General features: G+C 36.2%; 1 protein-coding gene across 1 annotated transcript in view; it reads left to right on the top strand.

Moving 5' to 3' along the window:
* The window catches only part of LOC150102439 (1-phosphatidylinositol 4,5-bisphosphate phosphodiesterase classes I and II-like), a 900,535-nt gene that overhangs the window by 831,541 nt on the left and 42,610 nt on the right, over positions 1-26,384 (top strand). The window contains exon 31 of the mRNA XM_090399636.1: positions 5,680-5,775. Coding sequence (XP_090255762.1) covers positions 5,680-5,775 — 96 coding nt within the window. The remainder of the gene's footprint in view (positions 1-5,679; positions 5,776-26,384) is intronic.

Raw genomic sequence — 26,384 nt, 5'->3', positions numbered from 1 at the left:
TTTGAGCGATTCTCAGCTATTCTGAGCAGTCTCTCAGAGTTCATGCCAGTCCACTGTCTGATATCTGCCAGCCAAGATTTTCTTCGTCTTCCTTGTCCTCTTCTTCCATTTATCTTCCCTTTTATAATCAATTGAAGTATCTTATATTTTTCATTACGAAGTAGGTGACCAAGATATGCAGTTTTCCTTCTTTTTATGGTATCTAAAAGTTCACGTGATTTCCCCATTTGTTCCAGTACTTCCTGATTGGACGTTTTTGCTGTCCATGGGATTTTTAACATTCGTCTGTATAACCACATCTCAAAGGCTTCAAGGTCCAAGTTTCTGCACTGTACAGCAGTACAGACCATACATAGCATTTAACCATGCTTACTCTAAGTTCTAAGTTTAAACTGCGGTTACGCAGTGTTGATTTCATCAAGAGAAAATTTTTTCTTGCCATTTCAATTCTAACTTTTATTTCCATTTCTGGATTGCAATCTTTATTTAACCAGCATCCGAGATATTTAAACTTTGCCACTCTTTCTATTTGTTTCCTATTTAAAGAAAGTGCTAAATTAAGAATTGGTTTCTTACTTATGACCATGAATTTAGTTTTGGTGATATTTATTTTTAATCCCATTTTTTCACTCTCTGCATTTATTAGTTCCAAAGATTTTGAAGATCCTGAATATTGTCAGCCAGAAGAGCTGTATCATTGGCATATCGGATGTTACTGATGATTTCACCATTTACACTAATCCCTTCCTTTCTTCCTTCCAAGACTTTTTGAAATATGGCTTTTGAGGAGATGTTAAAAAGAAGAGGTGACAGCACACATCCTTGCCTTACTCCTCGTTTGATGTTAATGGAGTTTGTAATAATGTCATCAACTTGAACAGATGCCTTTTGGTTCCAATATAAGTTTTCAATGATCCTGATGTCTTTACCATCTAATCCAATTCTTTTTAATAGTATAATTTTAGCATGTTGGACTTTGTCAAATGCTTTCTCGAAGTCGATGAAGCAAATGAATATTACCTTGTTTTGGTCGATACATTTTTGAAATAAGATCTGAGAACAGAAAAGGGCCTCTCTTGTTCCCAAGCCGTTTCTAAAGCCGAATTGGGTATCACTGATGGTGTCTTCACATTTTCTGTATATTCTTTTTTGAATTATTTTCAGAAACATTTTGAGAACGTGACTCATTAGGCTGATCATTCTATAGTCATTACAAGTTTTCGCAGTTACTTTTTTAGGTAGCATGATGAAGGTCGACTGTAACCAGTCTTGATTGAACATGAGGTTGAAAAACTTTCTTGCAATATCATTCACCAGTCATAGTCTCTTTTTCGAGCAATTGCATCAGTGCATCCATTAGGCATAATGCCTCCCCCATACAATGACTCCAGCACCACCATATCTATCCCTTTCAAAAACATTCTCGTGGTGGTAAGCAGTACCATTTTCATGCCATATAAAGTGTCATCTAGAATCAGAGGAAAGACTAAAATAACTCTGTCTTGTCCAGTTTTTTATGGACAACACCACAGAAAACATTGGAAGTTTTTCCACTTAGTTATATTATAAATGAAAGATACCAAGAAATTATATACTTGGATAAAGGATTAACATCCCAACTGGCCATGATGTCTGTAGACATCCAGCAAAATCTGGATATGATTCTGTAACACCTATTGAATAACATGGATAAGAAGTGCAATTTGGTATCACTATTTCATCCACCACGGCCGGTAGAGAGGTTAAACCAAGTATATAATTTCTTGGTACCTTTAATTTATAATATAACTAGTAGAAAAGCTTCCAACAACTATCTCTAATCCAGAGTATTATAATGTGTGACACCTTTTGGCAATTCGTATATAAAAATATGACTTTGGCATTACTTCAACCTTAGTATCACCTTTCAGTTAGCTCTCACTAATGAGACCTTAATTTGGCTGCCACTTCAGCACAAAAGCTCATCGATGGGAGCCAAATTGAGGTCTCATCACAGTGGCTTGGTGAGCCGGTCACTGAGTAGAAACACTGCTGAGTTAAATGATCTTTTGGGTCACTCATTGTTGGGCAATCTGAGGGATTGCATGAGTTTTTGGAGAGGTATTCCTCACTTAAACATACCTCAATAAAAGGGAATGCCAGCCTGGCTGACCGAGTGGTTAGCGTGTCCACTCTCCAGTCAAGAGGCTGCGAGTTCGAATCCTGCCATGAGCATGGACGTTTGTGATGGTCTGTGGAAATACTAGTGATAGTGCTGGTGGTCGGCGGTAGATAGCATTGATGTAGTTGTGGTCAGCTGGTGGATTGTGAGTGGTGGAAGCAGTTGTACAGTAGATGCCCTCCCTCGATGAGTCTTTGGACTCCCTGGAGGTGACTACTACTAATAATAATACATAAAAAGCACACAGGTGTATGGAGTACCAGGTCGAGCAGTAGAATTTAATGTATTTCTGCTACATGACCGAATCTGCTTAGTTAACACGAAAAAGCAATCAATGGCAATCCTATCAGTAGACCTTACTCAAGCATTTGAAAACATCCAGCATCCCTTTCTATTCCACAACCTCCAGCAAATGCAAATTGGTGTAGATAAAAAACTTCTATCCATAATCAAAGAAGCCTATGCCAATTCAACCACCCGCATTCTAGTTAATGGGTTCCTGTCAGATCTGGTAAAAATTTGCAAAGGAGTCAAGCAAGGTTGCCCTCTCGGTCCACTGCTCTTTGCATTGGTTCTTGAACCTTTCTTACAGGAAGTCAACAATACACATGCTGTGTGAGGAATAACAGTTCCTTCAACTATAAAGGAAAATAAGGTATTAGCATATGCCGATGATGTAGTGGCAACTTTGAAGGATAATGGTTCCGTATATATATATATATATATTTTTTTTTTTTTTTTTTTTTGGTATTTTGGAAAAATTCAACAAAAGCAGTGGATTAATTATTAATGCAGAGAACACAAAATTAAAAGTTTATGGAAGGCATTCCTTTTGGACTAATTCCTAAGAGAGAATCCCTCATTATACTTGGAATTCCCTTCTCCACTTACCCAATATTACCAGTCCAAGAACTTTGAAACCTTAGAAGACTGGAAAATAGGGCCACTCTCCATTTCTTCCAAAGCCATAGTACTCAAAACCATAATCTTTCCTGCTCAGTTGTACATAATAAATATTACAGACATCACAGAAGCTGAAAAAAATAAATTATATAATCAACCTCTGCAATTTTTTGGTCCTGCCATTACTAAGAATTTAAAAAGGAATTTCTTCAACTATCAAAGAAGCATGGAGGATTTGGACTTCCACTCTTAAAATTCTGCTATTTAAGCAATGCAGCTTCTAAAATCCATAAAATATTGCAGACTGATCACACAGTGCAGACCTTCTCCAGTACTACTTGGGTTTTCATCTTCCCCTGTTTGGAGTTAATGATTATACACGTCCAAAAGCCGAAATTGTTCCTGAATACTACAACACTCTAAGACTGCTAAAACAACTTTTAATTTCATTAAAAAAAGTAAAATTTGGTATAAAGAAATCTTTAATCTCTTTTACCATGAAATTCCAGTTACATACTGAAAACATTTTGTTTCATAACTTGAAGTTTCAAGGGTACCCTAACAGGAGGGATCTTGCTTGGAAAATTGCATATGGCCGCCTTCCAGTCAATACCATTAAATGGAGGTACTTTAACATCTGAGATGCAATCTGTGACATCTATTACCAATTGGAAACAGTAGAACATGCATTCTACAGCTGCCCTTTTACTCTGCTTATTTGGAACAGATTATGTAATGTGTTGGGCATTCCATTACTTACAACAGAACAGGTTATTTTTTCACAATGCCCACCACCTGTCAGCAATGGAAAGAGAATTTTGATTTTTATAATTAATTAATTAAAATACCATTTATGGAAGGTTAGAAAGAAACATGGATTTGAAAACCAGCAATATGACATCCAAATGCTTTATAATATTGTATTTTGGAAATTTTATTGTTCGGTCAGATGATTTTTGTATTTCGAAATAAGCATTCTTGGAGATATCAAATTTATCACTAGATGGTGTAGACCACCCATCTTATGCAGTATTCACCAGGGGGAGATAAAATTCTGTCTATTCTTGCTATGAAGGTTTTTTAAATAGTTTCATCCTCTTAATTCAATGTGGTCTTATAGTCAATTTGCAGGGATGAGTAGAGAGCAATCCCATGACAGAGAAGGCCAGCTCAAGGCAGTTAACCCAGATTGGTCTAACCACCTGGGTATCAGTCATCTTTGCACTTTAGTTTCAATTGGTCTTTTGGTTGTTCATCTATATGAGATGGGTGAAAAACGAAAACCAATAGCCTTTAGCTATGTGATGATATAAAAGAGCTGAGGCTTTTTCTCTATTTCTCATGCTATCTATCTGTCTTTCTTTCTCCTAATACTATTAAATCTCTCTTGTACTTCTATATTAACTACTCTAGGCCTGTGATGAGCAACCCTTTACTTTTTCACCTCAATAAAGGTTGAAACTGGTCTAGGTACTGACCCTTCCCATAATGCATAACATTATACATACCTATAAGGTTATGTGCTTTGCATTATAGGATACTAAGGCAAGTGATGTGAAGTCATTATCTTCTATTTATGAGTTGCCCTGTTCTGATTATATTTCATGCACAGACATTTTTTTGCTTACTCTTGGATAAAGGATCAAACCAAGTATATAATTTCTTTGGATCTTTAACCTCAGAAAACATTTTCTACAATGAGCTGTGGATAAAGGCTACAGCCCTTTGAGTGCATAGGCCTACTTGTTGCAGACATCTTGCCACAGTTTGTTGAGCTATCTGTGTACCTGTGCTTGAATGGAGCTGACTTGCTATTGTGTATCAATTACGTTTTGCTGTCAGAACCAAAAACCTGTCTCCATGTTCTATAGTAGAGTGAGCACAACCTCTTAGCAAACATGTGGAACAAATTCAATTGGTTTGAAATGCTGCCCAGAGTCTGGATACCACACTGTGCGAGATCCAAACTCTCTGGCAATATCAGTAATTCTGCATCCTTCTTTAATCTTTTCAATAATTTTCCACATTAGGAATTCATGTAGATAATGTCTTTGATACATTACAGGATATCCAAGTTTGAAACTTTATTCCTTTACGAAAAGAGCTTCCTTCAAACACAACTCGTGTAACACAGTCTTTTGCCTTTTATCCTGTTGAGTGCTACCACTTGACCCCTTTGTGCGCAATGAGAAAATTTAAATATGTGCCTGCTTTCTACTCAAAATCATCAGTTATACAAATTTGTGGTTGTAATCTTCAGAAATAGTGTTCGTTTTAAGGTTTTGGACACCAATATATAATGTGACACCCTCAAGGATGCATCATGGACAAGCACTCTACTACATGCAACTCACTGCTCATTGTCTCTCCTACTAAATACTTTCAGCTACACACAAAACCATCTACCACCCACTACCATCAATAGTATTTTTTGTCTGTAAATTGTGTGTTATGTTGGTCAGTTTGTTAAGGATACAGTGTCCTGTTGTTTTTCCAAAACTCTCTCTCTCCAGAACGAAATGCTTGTCCTTCTTGGAATATAAGGAAATAATTATGCAATTCTTTTTTGTTTCTTTTTTTTTTTTTTTTTGTTAATCTTTCTATTTACATTACAGAGAGGTCAGTGAATTGATGAAGAGGTTAGATGCACAAAATAAAGAAGAGATAAGAACTTTAAGCAAAAAACATAAAGACAAGAATGAACTTGCAAGGTAAGTAAATGTTTCATATTGATTCATATGCATTGTATCCACTGAAACAATTTCATTAAATGGATAAACTTAAAGCCATATGATATCGTTTTCAGTATGTTTTCATGACTTTATGCTTCAAAGCAAAGTTACTTTTTTGTGTATAATTTTTATCTCTCAGCTCTCTTTATATCTGCCACTCAGATTATTATATGCTATATATCTTGAGAATTTTCCTTCTTATTTCTAGTTCATAGAACTAGTGCTGTACTGTTCTCTATTGTCATCTTTTATCAGATTTATTTTAATCATCGGCACTCTTATCTTACCTTCTGGGAGAGTTTTATATTCTGTGAAATATAGGTAGTGTGGATTCATGTCAGGTGATATGATTCCACACTTCCCATATACTTCTTAAACTTCCATCTGCTTTCTTACATTTTCATTTCTATAATATTTTTTTTTTGTTTTCTTCTCAGTTGGTTCTCAAATTGAGGTGTTAGTTAGTAAACAGCAAAAAATATCTTTTTTATATATATAAATAATTTTATTTTATAAATAAATAAATGATCTCTGTTTACATATTGAAAATCATCTCTCTCTTCTAAACTATTTTCATAATCACTTTTAGTTATTTGCCTCTGTCTTTCTCTGTTGATGCTTCCCAGTATTAACATTCTCCAGCCATTTCTGCTAGGTCATCCTTCCATTTTCTCTCTGATCATCCAGTCATTTGTTTCCTTTCATATGAGTGCTACCTGATAATTGCCTTTGTCCATTGATTATTTTTCATCCATGCAATATTTCCTAACCTTTTCTGGTTTAATTTTAAAATCTTTTCCCTTATATCCAACACCATTGTTTCGTGTCTGATATATTTATTCTTTATTTGATCTTGTAGATAAACATTTAGCACGGCTCTTGGTTTTTATCAATTCTGTTCTGTGTTTGTTTGGTTAAGGAGAATGCTATAATTGGTTGATATATTTGAATTACTAAAAGGTCTAAATTATGAATCATGTGAGGATGGAAAATATAAAGGAGAGAAGGAACAAGTGTGAATAGAAACATCTTCATTACTGGCAAAAGAATTATTAATAATTAACATTTATGATATTATGTGTTTCCTATAAGTCGCTGGGCAGAGTGAATAGCATGTGATCCTATAAATTGTACACATGCATATGTGCTTTTATGATGCCATAATGAGGAGAGGGAAAGAGATTTGTTTGCAATATAAATAACTAACCAATAATAAACAGCCACTGCATACATGTGGTAGCTCAATGAATAACTATAGGGAGGGACTAATCCACTGAACTAATAATGTTGTTCGGGTGATTCATTTAGGTGTGGCAGGAATACATGTTGCTTGTTCTGTTTGTTATGTGTATTTATTTCTCTGTTGTATTTATATTTTGCTTGGTTTTCTACGTATTTTATTTTGTTTACTGAGGATCGTTATATACTTTTTACACATTACTAGGTAACATAAATAATTTCCAATCATCATCAGAATTATCCACCCTTTCTCAAATATCTTACATTAATTAATTTTGTTTTTGTTTTAGTGGTTCTTCTGTTTTATCAATTATAGATATCTTGCATATGCTAATATTTGTTGTAGATCAATACACTTCTTACCATTCATTGAAGTGTTCATTTGTATTCATAAAATGGATAGATTTTTACTGTTTCTTGAAGTGGAATAAAAATGTTACTATACCATGAAAAACATTCCAACCTCAATAGACACTATATTGCAGAAGCAAGAAAAATAAATAGTTTTTACTGTATCACTAAATGCAGTACAGAAATGGTTTACAGTCTTTGTTCTATATTTGGCAACAGTTACCATAATTAGAGACAACCGGAATGACACTTCATAATGAAAAACACTCCCCTCCCACAGACCCTATGCTGTATGCATGCAAGTAAAACAAATTTATTGTAGCACTAACCACATTTGTCTTTGCATTCGCTTTCAAATTTTCAGCTCCAGAAAATACTAATAACAGCTGCTTACAATGCAGTCATTGGGTACAGAAAGAAAACAATTTATATAAAGCAAAAAGATGCATATGAGAACATATATACACAGGGTGATTCAAAAGTTGCACACATCATAAAATAAACTTTACTTTTTTTAATATTAGTGACAAACTTTATAGAACGGAATTGCTATAAACAAAGCTTATAATTGTATCTTTACAAAGGCAAAAATAAATAAATGGCTGTCTCATTTTTGACTGGAGGCAACTCTTCAAAGCATGGAATTACCGAGTGCTCTGATTTCTTCAGTGATGTTTATCTTCAGTTCATCAATTGTGTGAGGATTATTTTTATATGCCTTACCCCTCAGGTAACCCCATGAGAAGAAATCTGGAGGTGACAAATCTGATGACCTTGGGGGAGGGGGAGGTCCTTTAGAAATCAATCTTTCATTAAAAACTCTTGCAAAAATTGCATTGTTTCATTTGATATATGGTAAATGGCACTGTCTTGCTTAAAACAGTAATTATGTTCTTCAATCTCAAGGAAAGCCATGAACTAGATGATGATGATGTCTTGGTATAGTGCACTGTCGTGTACTGTAGTCACTTTAGCCTAAGTCAAAATGGAATTTCTTCTATGCTGCTGTTTGTCTGTAATTGTCAAATTTTGAGGTATAACAGAGTCTGGATACTTCAGACAAAACACCTCCACAATATTTGCATAAGAATAACAGGCAAAATAACTTGTTGCTTCTGAGAAAGTACCATTCGCTTTCCTCGTAAACAAAACTATGCAATGGACAGCCAATACCCAGCACATTGCAGATAGATTACACAATATGAATAATACTCCTAGGGTGCCATCTATAGGTGAAATGAATAATTAGAATTGAAACACTAATCTGCAGCTCAGCTTCAATGTTGATGTGCAGGAATTTTGGATCATACCCTATATATATATATATATATATATATATTACATATTACACCCTATATATATATATATATATATATATATATATATATATATATATATATATATATATATATATATATATATATATATATATATATATATATATATAAAAAACTTGAAATCAGCTGGCCTGGTTGGCCGAATGGTTAGCATATCTGCTCTCCAGCCAAAAGGCCAGGTTTGAATCCCACCTACAGTATTGATGTTTGTGATTGTCTTTTACCTTCTTACACTCATTTTTACAAATATATATACACACTTTCAAAATATCAAGTGGTTTGTCATGGGAGAAGTAGACCCAACACTCACAGTGAGAGAGACCTTCACCAAAGAAAGATATCAGCTGAATATCATCATCAATTGAAAACAGCTCAAATTACATTTGAAATATTTGATATTATCAAGGTATTCCAAAAATGCTAATTTTACAAATAAAATTCTACCAACAAAAAATAAAAAGTTGCAACTAACATGGCATATAAAGCTTTGTTAAAATACAAACCACTTGACATGGAAGTGGCATACATCATCATCATCAAATTCCTGATATATACCCTCAAGGAGTGTACAGGATATGATACTACTACATGAAAAATTTACATCATTACTAACTTCCTATCTACAATTTTCCTCCAAATCAGTCTGTTAAATGTGAATACTCCAATATTATCAGGTCCTATATTCCTGTCTTCTAAGGCATTTTTTACCGTATCAATTCACCTATATCTTGGTCTTCCTTTGGGTCTTTTTCCTGCCAACCTGGCAGAGAACACTTGTTTTGCTAATCTTTCCTCTCCCATTCTGCTTAAGTGACCATACACCTGAGATTAGCTCTGCTAATGCATTCCTGGATGCTGACAATATCAAGTTCTTTCCTAATATCCTCATTTTTAATATGATATTGCCATTGATGCCATCTGTTCATGTCCCTAATCTTTCTCAGGACTCTCATACCTGTGGTCTCTAGTCTTTGGTCAAGTGTTTTACTTCTGACCCAGCTCTCAGATCCACAAGTTAAAATTGGTTTAAACACTATCTTGTATACAGCTAATTTAGTATTTTGGCTAATTTCTCTCTTATTCCATATAAATTTATTCTTCCTACCATACAGCTTTGTTGATTCTGTTGTCTATTTCCATATTTAACTTGCCATCTTCACTAAAAATCGTGCCTAAATAGCTAAAATGTTTTACTTATTCTATAAGTTCTCCATTCACATTGCAGTTGATATTTTCAATGTTTCTGCCTATTTTCATTGTCTTTGTGTTTTTAATGCTGGCCTTCATTCCATATCTATTACAACAGTTATTCAATTTAGTCAGGGAATCTTGCAGACTTGTAGCAGATTTATTTAGAAGTATAACATCATCTGCATAAAGCAAAGAGCTGAGATTTTGATATCATGTTTAATATCACTTTCCTTCATAATATGATCCATATGGATAATGAATAAGAGAGGGGATAATGTACATCCCTGTCTGACATCAGATTTAACATTAAACCATCTTCCTGTACTTGCTTCAATTCAACTGCTACTTACAACTCAAATAAAGACTAAGTATTGCTTGATATAATGCTCCATTGACACCATACAACTGTAGCACTTTGAACAACTTCCCTCTTGGCACCCTGTCATACACCTTTTCCAGATCGACAAAACTTAACTACAGATCTTTATTATATTCCCATTATTTCTCAACTATTTGTCATAACGTGAAAATTTGATCCTGACATCCTCTATTTGGCATGAATCCAGCTTGTTCTTCACCAAGCTTCCCTTCCACAATCCTTCTCAACTGTTTCTCAAGTGGACTTGAATAAATCTTACCTGGAACACTCAGTAGGGAAATACCTCTGTAATTCTCACATTCAGTTTTATTTCCCTTTTTATATATGGATATTGTGAAAGCTCTACTCCAATCATCTGGAATTCGTCCCGCTGTCCAGGTCTTCTAAACTATGCAGCAGCCACTGTATGACTTTTATACCTCCATATTTAAGCATTTCTGGTCGAATATCATCTACACCCACTGCCTTTCCACATTTCAGGCTTTTGATGGCTTTTTCTACTTCAAGTATCGATATGTATTCCTGATTGCATGTCTGTTGAGTGTTTTTTAATACTGTGTTGTCATCACTGCTTTTTTCATTTAGCAGTTTTTCAAAGTAATTACTCCATACTTGAAGGATATCTTTTTCTCCTGTTTTCATGTCACCTTTAACATCTCTAATTTTCCTTTTATAGCAATCTTTCCTCCATATCTGAGCTTCTTCAACAATCTCCAGAATATCTTGCCACTTTTCTTGATATTTATTTTCTATGTTCTTGCCAAAGTCCTCCCATGACTTTTGTTTAGCCAGTTTTACATAGTGTTTAGCTTTCTTACATTTGTCACTGTATTCTGTAAGAGCACAAGCTGACTTATTTGTCAGGAACTTACTTTTGATATTCTTTCTTCTTTTTTTCTTCACTGCCTCTTTAACTTCCTGTCTCCACCACGGAATTCTGATTTTTCTATCATTGCACACAACCTCGCCACATGCATCTATGGCTGAATCAATCAATGTTTTCTTCAGGGCTTGCCACTGAATCTCCAAGATTTGGTTCCTGCTCTCAAACTCTTTCACTTTTTCTTCAAAAATGTTTGTGTATTTTAGTCTACAGTTCACATCTGAAAGCTGCTCAACTTTTATTTGGTTTAAAACTTTCTTACATGTTTTTCTTTTCAATATGAAATTCAATTTTATCCTGTTCAAGACTAAATGGTGGTCACTTCCAATTTCAAATCCTCTGTACACTCTGGTGTCCTGCACCAGTGCGAAAACATCACTATCAACAATAACATAGTCAGTGAGACTTTTCTTATCCCTTGCGTCTTCTCTCCATGTGAATTTTTGCACATTTTTATGTTGGAACATTGTGTTAATAATAGCCGGTCTATGTCCTGAGCAGAAATCCAACAGGTATTTGCCATTATTATTAGCTTTGCTCTTTTCTCCAAATTTTCCCAAAATATTTTTGTATGTCTGACAATCATTTCCTACTCTGCTATTTAGATCCCCAACACAGGCCAACTTTTCCTTTTTCATTGTGTCAGTTGCTTTCTCTAAAGCCTCAAAAAATTCCTCCACTTGTACCTTAGTAGATTCTTCTGTGGGACTATAGGCACAAATAAGTCTCATTGTCCAGTTCCCCATTCTCATATTTGCTTACATCACTCTACTTGAGACTGTCTGCCATTCAAGAAGATTAGCCTCGCATTTAGTGTTGAATACTATGGCTACTCCTTCATTTCTTTGATTGTCATAAGTGGCATACATACTATTATTATTATTATCCTGAGACCCCATGAAGTCATTAACTCATTTAGGAAATCCTTTGTCACGTGCACAGCTCATCATACCATGCCTGAAACACATTCAAATTCTCTGCAGACACTGCACTCTCAGACAATGAATTCCAATCATTCACAACTCTCCATGCAAAGAATCTGCTTCTGGTTTCCTTGCTCTCATCCTTCTTATACAGCTCCAGGGATAATCTTATGTTCTCCATCCATCTCTTACCATTTTATGAAAAATCTCTTCATCTTTAATCCTATAATAACTTCTTACCAATTTGTACACCTCTATCATATCTCCCCATTCCTCCTATTCACTAGACCCCTTAAATTGCATTGTGTCATCCTTTCTTCATATTCAATGTTACAGAGATTGGAAGCAAACTTAGTCAATCACCTCTGGACCCTTTCCATCATTTCTTCTTCCTTTTGAAAACCAGGTGACTAAATCTGTGCACAATAATCCATATGTGACCTAATGAAGGCCTTGTACGTAGAACCAGAATGAAAGTTCAGGAAGGAGAGGTAACCGGCATGGCAAGAAAAGCAAAATTAGATTTTAAGAAGAATCTAGCTGACAGGCCAAAGGAAATCCTAAAGAGTTCTTTCATTATGCGGCAAGCAAGAGGAAGAATGGCTATCTGAGGAGGAGGGCGTTGCTAGCTATTGAATCTATATGTAGGTACTGCAAAAATAATGATATAGGATCAATGGTCTGTATTTGATGGAAAGAAATATTTGTACAATACTGATGGATTGCATCAGAATGGTTTTGGTGTTAGGTGTCTAGAGAGAGCTTTGTTCACTGAGCATGCTGAAGCACAAATTCAGGAAAACTTAAGCCATTAGGGGAAGCAGGTGTGTTTGTGTGAAGGCACCATGAGGCAAATAAGTGAGAGAATGACCAAGTGCTGAATCTAGTCTTAAGCAAAAATATTGAATAGGGTAGTCAATTCAGAAATTAAAGGTGGATGGGGCCTAAAGAGATGCTGTAGTTTCTATATACTAATGCCAGAAGAATCAGGAACAAGAGGGAGGAGTTTTTGCCATTGGTTAGTGCAACCTCACCAAAAGTTATTGGCACTAGTGAGACTTGGCTAACAGTAGGTGATGTAAATTAAGGGGATAAAATTCCCTTATTATTTTACAGCCAGTATGTGAAACTCTGAGATTGAAAACTACGATCTAAGAGTTTCATGCCGAAAAACTATCGGCGAATCCAAGCATAAGTGAACACCTGATAGTACAACACCAAGGCAACTCGAAGCAAAGGTGGAGCAAGATCCTTCACTATCATTATGAGAAAATATCAAGGATAGTGAGGGAGCTTGCTCCCCCCCCCCTTTGCTTTGAGTTGCCTTGGTGTTGTACTACCAGGTGTTCACTTATTCTTGGTTTCATGACGAAAGTTCTCTTAGATCATGAAACTCTTAGATCATAGTTTTCGATCTCAGAGTTTCACATACTGGCTGTAAAATAATAAGGGATTTTTATCCCCTTAATTTAATTAACTTCACCATAAAAAATAGCCATTTAGCTTTTTATCTTAGTAGGTGATGTAGTTAATGCATAAAAGGTGGAAGGATTTGGTATTTTCAGGGAAGGTAGAGAAAATAGCATGGAGGAGGTATACTTCTGATGATAGCAGATGAATTGCAACCAAAAAGAATAGGAGATAGGCAGGAAGGTGACTTTCATTTGAAGCAGTCTGGTATGAGATTAAGGCCAGTAAGACAATATATACAGATGGGTGTTGCTATAGGCCAGAGAGTTCCATGGATGTTCTGGAAGACATGCATCAGCAAATTAGTATGAGTGCAGGTCGAATGATTATTATGAGGAATTTCAACTATGGAGATATAGACTAGATGGAAGGAAGATCACATGGCAGGCAGGAAGGAAATGGAATTTATATACTTACTGAGTGATAATTACTTGAGGCAGCATGTGATGGAGGGGACTAAGGGAGTGACAGTATTGAACCTGGTCATAGGATTAGAAGAGCTATTCAAAACAAAGGTGATCACATTGTCTCCATTTGGTGAAAGTGACCATGCAGTATTGACTCGAGAGATTGTAAAATATGAGGAATATTCTATCAAAAAGGAGTATATGTGGAACTACATGGCAGGTGATTATAACAAGCTTAGGAAGAAGATTAAATCTGTGCCATGGCATAAAACACTACAGAGTAAGGATGTTAGTAGTGCATGGGAGATAGTTAAGGCATCTAGAGAAAGCAATATTAAATTGTTAATTTATTTTCACAGTATTAGTGACAACACAGAATGATAAGAAAATAATTAATATTTTTAAACTTATTTGCTGATATTTTGCTGGTATTATACCATCATCTTTAGAGCACAAAAACCATGGTATGCAAATCAACAACAATTTGGTATAACAGTGGGACTCATTTAAAAAAAAAAAAATTTAAAAGACAACACAAGGAAATAAAATCGTAATTAGGCACCATCTATGTTGGAAAAAGAGAGAAAACAGATATTAATGAGATCTTAAAATGACTGTCTCCCAGATTTTTGGTAAATTTATACAGCCATACTTGTTGAGGTTTGGAATATGTCTTAAAGTTTCTGTTGATTCCAAAAAGAATCTCTCTCTCTCTCTCTCTCTCTCTGACTTATGACTCCTGTGTAGTACTTTTGATTCTATGTGAAACAGTATCCAAGTCAGGTCTGCTAGATCTGACTTGCCATAACGATAGTGCCAGATGTAGTTTTTTATGGATAATAGCTCTCTGTTTCAGCTCATCTTTATCATACTATGGCAACAGACTCGCAACTTTTACTTTCTCACTCTTGTTTTTTATATGCACCAGCAACTCTTTCATGTCTTCATGCATATACCGCACTTGTCACCTGCTAAATCATTTGTACCAGCCAAGATAATCATCTGTTTCACTTTAACTCTCTGCATCCTTACAGCATCACTGACATCCTTAAGCTTAACACCAGGAAAACATGATTTTGTCGCACTTCCATCAAGCACTCCTTGTATCAATGAATCACCATACAAAACCTGATCCTTATTCTTATGTTTTTGCTCTTTTGTAGTCTGAGTTCTCTCCCCTTTCTTTTGATTCTGTGTCATACTATCCACCAAGCATTTCTCCAACTACTCTATCTCGTATTTTGTTCTCTCTGGAGAACTCCACGTAAGTGCGCTATCTTTTCCATTATCATCTGGTCATTCTCTTAAGTTTCCACCGCGTAATTCATACAGTCACTCTTACTACTTATAAAGCTAACTATGCCAGTCGTATCATAATGCATTTTCTTTTTCAACTAATCGCTACCATTCTTCTTACTCTCTTTGCACTTCTGAGATTTGCTCACACAACACATACGACAAACACATCCTCCAGTTTTGATCTCCTTCCATAAATCTCTCATTCTTGTGAAGGCAAATAATTTTACACATGCTGCAACAAACATAATCACACATATTAAAATCACCCTCCATTGTTTTCCTCATCAGTGCCATGACACACAATACAGTGTACAAGAAACAAATATTAAACCTTAGAAATTCAGGAATCTACACTACCCTTACAGCAGTTAATCAAACAAACGCTCATAAATATAATGAAGCAAAAAGAATGAGTTAAATATTGCTAAATACTTCCAAAAATAACTTATCTTTTGGCACCTAAAATCCCCATATGTACTAATCTTCCACCTTCTCTCAGCAGATCCTCACTAATAAATAATAATAAATAAATAAATAAATAATAATGGCACAAGCACTATCCCAAATGAGAAATCCAAAACTGTTAAAATAAAACTTAAAAACAGTAAAACTGGATGGAGTTTAATTTGATGACTTGGATTTTTTTTTTTTCTTGAAGTGCTGTCCACGAATCCCCCCCCCCTTGCAAAGGAAAAAAAAATTCAAGATAACAAAAGCAAAATTTTGCAGAACTGGAAGCCAGATGAATCCATCATTTTTTTTTACTATTCCTATTTTCCTGATATCAAGTAGGTTGATGTGGGCAAACATCAAAATGGCAAATTAGACAATGTGACCTCTTTGCAGTTATGGTCAAATAGAAGCTTCTACAGAGAAAGAAATTGAGTTTTTTGAGCCATTAGAGAGGACAGGTGGGATAAAGAAAACATTGGTCCTTGGTGGAAATGTAAACAGTAGAGTAAGAAATTATTACTAAACACCATACCTTGCCATATACCACTGTGATCTGTAAGGGGATGGACCTTCACTATGGAGGAGTCTCCATTCTTAAGGATAACCATATCTCATTCCAGTTAGTCTAATTTATTAACATAAAGGCAGCTACCATTGACCTCTCGGTAGAACGTATTATTACTATGTGCTGCATCTGTATACCACCTGGTGCAGACATATCCGAGGATGATAATTCCATATTGCAACTACCATCCCCTACTCTCACAATGGAAAATTTAAATGGCTACAGTATTCTACAAGGTGGTACACAAACTAACATCAGAAAATGGTTGTTAAACTCATTCATTCATCCATCGATCCATCTATTCATTGGAAATCATCAAATGCCGTATGGTTACTCTGTTGCTCGGTGATCTGCCACACCAGTCCTCGCCAGGTGGTCCTGTTGTATGCTTTCTGTCTAAATACTGGAAGTAACACCCTCTTCTGCATACCTACCTGAACATTCAATGCTATTGACATAGTTTGTTCACCTTCCTACTTTCCAATGTTTAAGTGGAAAGTAGAAAGTAACATCTATGGAAGCATTCATTTTGCTATTATATGCACACTCTCTCACACACATGCAACCATGTACTGAATCGCAGATATTATAATGGAAAATAGTTCACGTTAACTGGATCTTTAATTCTGTTAAGCATAAGAAAACCCACAACTGTAGTACCAAGTCATCGAGTTGTTGCTTTTTCCCAAACTATGATGGCATTCAAAATGTACAGAAGCTAAGAAAGTTCAAAATAAAGCTTGAGTTATCCTCCTCAACTGTACCACCACATGAAACTTAAAACATGTGCTAACACCTTCATTCCTCGAAGGGGTGAGACCCTTCAATTCTAACTTTTTTGGATAGGAGGCAGCCATTTTCCACCCTTAGGCAGTCATACATAGCTGGCCCAAGTCTGTGAATGATTTTAATAAGCATCTGGAGAGGATATCTTGGCAGAGAATTGCCATTCACGATCCCTAACACTATATGTTATTGTCTGAAATAATGCAAGTTCTATGGTTGATTTTCTTTAGTTGTGATATTAAAAAACTGATTTTCCAGGAAGAAAAATCCTACCACATAGATTGACTAACTTAGAAATCACTCAGAGGAAGCTTATGAAAAATTTCTCTAGTAAATGACTAGAATCAAACGTACTGCTTTCCTTAAAAAAAACATGATTATTGTCTTACAGTGAGGGTTTTGATAAGAAGAGGGAAGTTCCCTCTTCTTATCAAACCTTCCAAATCTGAGTAGGAGCTTCTCTCTCCCAACTGTTTATTTAAGAGGAAGGAGTTCCACAAGAATCTGTGTTGAGCATCACATTATTTGCTGTCAGGCAACTCGATAACAGAATAGTGTCCTCCTCTCATAAAACAGTGCCCTCTATTCAGAGGCCAGAACTGAGATTAGGAAAAAAATGATTATTCCAGTGGGAGCAGAGGTAAAGCGATTAGGACTCATTTTTGATAGAAATTTACTTTCTTACGCTGCATACACCAATTGTGAGATAAGTGCCAGAGAGTAAAGAACATCTTAAAAAAAAAAAAACATATAACACTTGTTAGACTGTCATACATCCCTGTGAATTGCACATAAAAGAATTATTGCAAGCTTTAGATATTACTGCAGGAGTCTGATTTGAAGCCATAAGGGGATGCATGATGTAGTGAGTTTATCATTACCACTGCTAAAAGATAAGTCATATTTTCAAAATGTAGTTAATAGTTAATTCATTATAGTTTTTGTTTTAAAATGGTATGTGATAAAGTTAGTTATTTAGTTTTAAGTAAAACTTGTATATTTGTTTAAATTAGATGTTGTTGATATGGCTTTGTTAGAGCAATGGCTGCCAAAATGCCCTTGTAGAGTGAATTGAATTTATGTGTTTGTATGTGTGAGATGTATTCATCACGAAAGTTGAAGGATTTGTGGAAGGAGAGGGAAACTGATGAACAAGTGTGTAGTAAGTGCTTTGAGAGTGAGTGCCAATTGGATGGAGAGAAGAAAGCATGTGATAGTAGAGCAGGCAGTATTCACTGTAGCCCAGAAAATGTTAATATTGGAATTAATGTTTAATGTGCAGTGGAGGAAAGTCAAGAGGATGAAGAGAACCTCAATAAAGAAATAGTGCACTTATGTGCTGTCATTCATAGAACAAAGTACAAAATTAAAAAATGGCAGAAATGTCAAGAGAATAGCAGAGCTGAGAAGAGAAAAAAGCAGAAAGTCTGAAGTAAGAAAAACAAGTTCACATCAATAAACAAGAGAAATGGGGCAAGGAGAAAATTTTGTATGGAAAATCATATAATCCGAGGAGTACTTAATGAAAGCATAATAAAATCTTGTTTCCCTGCTGCAAAAATTAACAATATTGAAAGTGACAAATTAATAATACTGACAGCACAGCTGTCAGGATGCAGGAAGGTAATATGAATTAATTGTTTTGGCTGGTACTAATCACCTGAGAGGTGAGAAATATTCTATAAGGAAGGATGTGAAGAAGTTATTGGAAGAAACAAAAATGAAGATCAAGAGAGAGAGTGAAGATTGTAAGTCTCCTGCCATGCTATGATACCGATAGAGGTGAACTGAAGAGGAGGGTGTTGATAGCAAATGAATCAATACACAGGTTGTGTAGAAATGATACAGAGTTTGTGGACTTATGGTCTGAATTTGATCGACAGAAGGATTTATGTAATGCAGATGGACTATGCTTAAATGGATTCAGTGTTAAGTGTCAAAAGAGAACTTTGTTCACCATGAGTTCAAAGTAAAGCAACTAGAGTGGATGAAGGTGTGTGTGTGGGGGGGGGGTTACCCGTGAAATGTGTGAGTGCGACACCAAAACACGTGGAATCTAGCCACACAAACATCAAATGGAGTAGTCAGTTCAGGATATGTAAAGGTGGTTAGGGCCCTAAAGGGACACTACAGTTTCTATATACTAATGCCAAAAGCATCAGAAACAAGAAGAAGTTTTTGACATTGGTTACTCATAGCATATAATATAGTTACAGGGATAGAATGTAAAGGGTTTGGTATTTTAAAGCATGATAGAGAACATAGAATGGAGGGAGGAGTACTGCTGATGGTAGCATTTGAATTGCAGCCAAAAAGAGTAGAAGACAGGCTGGTGAATGGCAGTTCTTCTTTTGAGGCTGTCTGGTGTGAGTTTGAGTTCAATAGAACAAAACAAATAATTACTACTATAGGTCAGAGGATTCCAGGGATGATGTGGAAGATCTGCATCAGCAAATTAGTATGAGTGCAGGTCAAGTAATTATTATGGACAGCATGTGATGCAGTGAACTCTGGAGTATGAGAGTATTGATTCTGGGCATAGAATCAGAAGAGCTATCTTTAACCAAGGTGATCACATTGTCTCAAATAAGGGGAGAATGATCATGTTATATTGGCTTGAGAGGTTGCAAAACATATAGAATTTTCTGTCAAGAAGAGGTATATACAAGAGTGGTCTGAAAAGTTCTCGGCTTAACAATGAAAAAACGAATTTATAATTTCAAAATTATTTTTATTTTTCAACATAATCTCCCTTAAGATTAATACATTTATTCCAGCGTCATTATCCCGTCCCTGTAGTGGTTCTCAGTAAGATCTGCAAAATACTCCTCTACAGCTGCAATCACCTCTTGATTCAAAGAAAAACACTGACCAGCGAGGAAGAGTTTTAGTTTTAGAAAGAGAAGTCAGAGGGAGCCAAATCCGGGGAATAGGGTGGATGTTCCAACAATGCATAATACAGATCCCTTAATTTTCCCATTACCAAAACACCTTTGTGGGCGGGTGCATTGTCCTGATGAAAGATGATATTTTTCTTCTACATACCGGGTCTTTTCTCACAAATTTTTTCATCTAGTCTAGTTAGAAGATTGGAATAATATTCCCTGGTTATTGTTTTACGCTTTTCAAGATAATTAATAAACAAAATGCCTTTAGCATTCCAAAACACTGATGCCGTGACCTTTCCTACTGATAGGACCCGACTTTGTCTTCTTTGGTGTGCTGAACAACCAGCTTCTGTCCACTGTTCTGGCTGCTGTTTAGATTCTGGTGTGTAATGGTGAATCCAGGTCTCATCCATAGTAATAAATCAATGCACAAAATCAGTTTTATTCTTGTTGAAACGCTCTAAGCACTGTTCAGAGATTTTCATGCGAGTGCATTTTTGATCTGCTGAGCAAGTGCAGCACCCATCTTGCACAAAGCTTTTTCATTTGCAGTTCTTCATGCAAAACATATCCTACACATTCTTTTAAAATGCCTATAGTCACAGCAATTTCACACACTTTGACTTGCCGGTCATCCAATACCATATCGTGTACTTGATCAATGATTTCTGGTGTTGTTACACTTTTTGGACGTCCTTCATGTGGATCATCTTCAAGACTGGTACGGCCACGTTTAAACTGAGCAGCCCATTTCTTAATTATTGAAAACAAAGGAGAAGAGTGCCCATAAACTTTTATGAACTTTGAATGAATTTCTTTTTGAGTTAAACCTTCTTTTACAAAGAATTTTATAGCCACACGATACTCAATTTTATCCATTTCAAGGGATACAGACACTTTTGTTTCAGACAGCTGTATAAAACAAACTACTTGATAGAATGATTTGCAATTTCACATGGATGCTTATGACAGATGTACCAACTTAGGAAAAAAAAAATCTTGTCGATAATGTTGCCATCTGTGGTTGAGGCCAAGAACTTTTCAGACCACCCTACGAGGTAGGCAATAAAGACAAGCTCAGGAGGGATCTTGAAGTTGTGTCCTAGCATAACAACCTGCACGGGAAAGATGTTAGTAGTGCATAAGAAGTTGTCAAGGAATATAGGGAAGGAGCAATACCACATTGTATTGCTCCCAAGAAATCACTCTTCACCCTCTTGCTCATAACTTCCAGGGATGCTCCTTTGTCCTCGCTCCTTCCCATGTTCCACCAAACGAAAAAACTCCCTAGTGTCAACCTTGTAACTACCTCTCAACAGTTTAAAAGTCTCAATCATATCACCTCTCCTCCTTCTATCCTAAACTCTGCAGTCCACATTCCCTCAAGCCTCTCTTCATAAATAACATTCCTGATAACATCTTTATTATCCACTTCTGCACTCTTTCCACAGTTAATTTTCACCTTCAAATATTGGGGACCAAATTTGTACACAATAGTCCAAGTGTGGTCTGATCAGGGCTTTATACAGTGGAATGACAACTCTTTTATCAGTGCAAGTCAGTGTCCCTCTCAGTATTGCAGCAATCCTCTGGGTTATCTTCACCACCTTTAAATATGTTCCCTGAATATCAGGTTTCTATCAATAATCACCCCTACTTCCTTCAGTACAGTACCTCCAACAGCCTTCCATCAATATATCCCAAACTTCAATACTTTTCATTTAGCAGCATTAAAGTGAAACCCCCATTCATTTGCCCATTTGTCCAGTTTATTCAAATCCTCTTGCAGGACTACTACATCTACACTACTACTAATAACCCTTCCCAGCTTCACATCATCTGCCAACAACTGAATATCCCCCTGCAATCCATTGGCAATGTCATTGATATAAAGGTTAAACAATACAGGTCCCAGTACTGAGCCCTGTGGGACCCCACTTGTAAACTTCTGCTTCCTTGATATTGCTCCTCCATACACTACTCTCTGATACCTGTCAGAAAGTAAGTTCACTAACCTGACATTGACATAGGCATTGACTTTTTAAACTGGTACTAAGGGAAAAATATCCTGCATTGAGTGATTTCAGCTTGAAAATGGCATCTATGTTTGGAAGCATAGACATATGTAAATGCACTTTCTCAATTATGAGGGCAGTTAAATCATCACAAAGAAGCTGATTGACCAATGACCACTTTCAGGATTTGTTATGAATATCATCATCATTGTTGAAAATCGACTTTGATGAACTTGTTGCCACACATGAATGCCCACAGTGTTCTCATTAAGTTCTGTTACATGTAAAAAAACCAGAAATATGTAATTAAATTTAATTTAACAACGTATATTTAAATCAATCAAGTATTTTATATTGTTCTCCCAGTAGTAAAATAATTTAATACATATAACTATTGTCTTGAAAAAATGCAGTTTATTTTTATTTAAGTTCTGTCTAAAAGTGTGCGGCCCATGACACTACCACTCATCATATATTGGCCCTCGTATAGAATGAAGTTGGCAATGCCTGCTATAAATGATCTCTCACTAATTTCTCCAAGATCTTAACAACTGCTGATGAAATACAAACTGGTCTATAATTTGACACTTCCAGTCTGCTACTATCCTTATGCAATGCCACTAATTTACCCTCCTTCAACTTCTTCCCATTGCCAGACTTTCATTGAAAAGCCAGGTCAACGGAGCTGTCAGTTCTTTAGCACATTCTCTGAAAATCCGTGGCAAAATCCCATCCAGTCCCATTGCTTTATTGACATCCAGAACACTCAATATTTGTAACACACTTTCTTCTTGCACTTCTAAGCCTCAAACCTATCATATCTATCTAGTTTTAAAACCTACTTCTCCAGGATGAAATACCCTAATAAAGTATTTATTGAACCACTATGTCCTTTGCATCAGTCACTCTATTCCCATTATTATTATTATTTATTATTATAAGACCCTATGGATTCAAAGACTCATCTAGAAGGTCCTTTTGTCATACACACAGCTCATCATACTGCACCTTAAACACACTGAAATTCTCTGCAGACACCACCCTCTCAGGAAAGGCATTCCAACCATTTACAACTCACAGATCTGCCTGATCTCCACCATTTTCTGTAAAACTCCTTCAACATTAATCCTATAACAATCCATTACTAACATGTAAGTCTCTATCATATCACCCCTCTTCCTCCTATCCACTAGACTGTAAATTGCATCTTCTCAACCTTTCATCATATTCGATATTTCAGAGATCAGAAACTATCTTAGTCAGTTGCCTCTGGACCCTTTCCAACATTTGTTCATCCTTTTGAAAACCAGGTGACCAAATCTGTGCAGAGCAGTCCATGTGTGGCTTAATACAATGGAACAAGAATCTCCCTACCTCTACAAGTCACTGTCCTTGGCAAATGAATATCCCCATTCAAATCTTTGTGTTATCCTCACAATTTTGGCAATGTGTCCCCTAAATTTCAGATTCTTATCTACTACCACCCCAAGATCTCTTATTTCCTCCACCTCCAACTATATATCCCCACCAAGCATAAATTTTACATTCTTTGTTTCCCAAATTTTAAAACCTTTCATTTCGCAACAATGAATTTCGATTTACTCAATTTATTCAAGTACCTTCTCTGCTCTTCATAGTTTGTCCCAACTTTGCATCATCTGCAAACAACTGAATATCCCCATTCAAATCTTTGCCAATATCATTAACATACAGGTTAAACAGAAATGGCCCTGTAAAAGACCCCTGAGGAACACTGCTAGTGACTTTCTTCTTCCGGAATACTGCCCCCCCCCCATACACAACTTGCTGATACCTATCAGATAGCCAGTCTCTGATCCAGTACACTAATCTAATATCCAACCCCCCCCCCCCATCTGCTCTAGTTTGACTATCAACTTATCATGTGGTAATCTATCAAAAGCCTTTGCAAAATCTAAGTATACTACTGTGTATCCCTCTCCTCTGTCCAATGCATCTGTCACCTTATTGTAATATGTAAGGTGATTTCTAAAACATGATGTCCCTTCAGCATATCCATGCTGTCCATCAAAGATAATACTATTGTTGTCAACGAAATTCTGGATCCTAGTTCTCACCAGCTTCTCCAACACATTAACCTCAGCATCTGACACACAGATAGGCATATAATTTGATGCTTGAGTTTTATCACCTCCCTTATGAAGCAGTACATTCTTCCCCTCCTTCCATTCCTTTGAAACTTGATCCAGTGCAAGACTCATGTTGAAAGTTTATTTTTCACTTGGTCAGACTATAATAAATTTAGTTTAATCCTTTATCCAAGTGTGTGTGCAAACAAAGTTTGCGCCTGAAAGTATCTTCAGGACTGGGGTAAAGTGGTACAACACCGGGCGACTCCTTGCAAAGGTGGAGCAAGCTACCAACACTCCTATCTCAGTATCTCCCATAATGCAAAACACATCTCCTTGCGGATATGTATAATGTTATGCATTAAGGGAGGGGGGGCCACTACCCAGACTAGTTTCAGGTGCAAACTTTGTTTGCACACACTTGGATAAAGGATTAAACTAAATTTATTACAGTCTGACCAAGTGAAAAATAAACTTTCAACATCTTTCTCTAAATCCAGAGTAATTTAATAAAAAGGTGGCACACCGTTTGGCAGTTCCTATAGGAGGAGATGACCTTGCTAATGCTTCTGCCTTGGTATCTCCACTTGGGCCTGGCTCCCACTGAAGACCTCAATAAAGGTCGAAACTAGTCTGGGTAGTGGCCCCCTCCCTTAATGCATAACATTATACATATCTGCAAGGAGATGTGTTTTGCATTATGGGAGATACTGAGATAGGAGTGTTGGTAGCTTGCTCCACCTTTGCAAGGAGTCGCCCAGTGTTGTACCACTTTACCCCAGTCCTGAAGATACTTTCAGGTGCAAACTTCGTTTGCACACACTTGGATAGATAAAGGATTAAACTAAATTTATTATTGCAAGACTCATATTTATAAAAATATGTCAAGGCAGATACCAACTCCCTGGTGCATTCCTTCAATATACTTGGTGATATATTATTGAGTCCCATAGCCTTATTAACATCAAATTTGCTCAATTGCTCATTTACAGTCAGTCTCTTTTCCTCATCATCAACTGCTCTCAAACTCTCCATGATGTCACATTCACAAGAATGAAAGACCTTTATGGACTGCTCATTAAACATCTCCACTATATCTTCCACAGCAGTTGTTCTTATAACATTGTATCCAATCAATGTCATCCTTCCATTATCATTCTTTTTTTTTTGCTGGCTACATATCGAAAGAACTCCCTAGGATTCTTTTTGGCTTTATTAGCTAACTGCCTCTCATACTTCACTTTTTGCTACTCTTACCAACCAAGTCACCCTCCTTGCCTGTTCTTTGTAATCCTCATGGAATGATTATTACCACTTCTCTTATGCTGCATCTATAATGCCTTTTTCCTCTGTATTGCATGCTTAATCTCATCATTCATCCATTTCACACCTACCTTGTTTAACCTTCTGACACTTGGAATACATTTAGACATTGCTTCTGCTAGACAGTTCTTGATTATCTCCCACCAAGCTGCATTGATCTCCTTTCCAGCTAACTCCTCATTCCATGCTACACCTGCAAGCTGTCTCCTGAGCTCTTCATAATCATCATCCTTGTAGCTCCACATATACCCTTTTTCGCAGAGGTTCTCACGCTGCTGGCAACCACTCAGGTAATCACTTCATGGTCACTCTCACCAACTGGAGAGTGATTTGACACCTCATTTATAATTTCCACCTCTGACGAGATAATCAAATCCAAGACTCTCAATCCTCGTGTGCCCTGTTACACATACTGTCTGAAGTAATTGTCCCTCAAAAACTCAAGAAACTCATTTTCTTTACTTTCAGTTGCTATCTCATCATCCCAGTGTATATTGCCATAATTAAAATTGCCCATAATGACCAACCTTTTCTTATTACCTAGGCTAATTTGATTATACTTTGATTATACATTTCATAGTCACTACCATCCACATTACCAAAGTATTGCTAAGTATTTCTATTCACTGCTATCTCACACCATACTGCATCAAAATCACTTCCACTATTTCCATCTTGCATTTTCACTTTGTATGGACATAACTCTTTCTCTATCATCAATAGCACTTCCTCTCCCCCTCCCAATAAAGTGTTCATTGAACAACTCTGCTATGTCCTTTGCATCAGTCACTCTGTTCCCATTTTTATCCAACAATGTCATTCTTTCACAATCATTTCTCCTCCTACTGGCCACATAACTAAAAAAATTCCTTAGATTTTATAATAAATTTAGTTTAATCCTTTATCTAAGTGTAAGCAAACAAAGTTTGTGACTCAAGTATCTTCAGGACTGCGGCAACTCGTAGAGAAGG

The sequence above is a fragment of the Typopeltis vanoorti genome, chromosome 10, assembly GCF_054136105.1.
Source record: "Typopeltis vanoorti isolate ZY-2024b chromosome 10, IOZ_Tvanoo_1.0, whole genome shotgun sequence".
NCBI classification, from domain to species: domain Eukaryota; kingdom Metazoa; phylum Arthropoda; class Arachnida; order Uropygi; family Thelyphonidae; genus Typopeltis; species Typopeltis vanoorti.
Note: the sequence above shows the minus strand (reverse complement) of the source record. Positions and strands in the feature narration are given on the sequence as shown.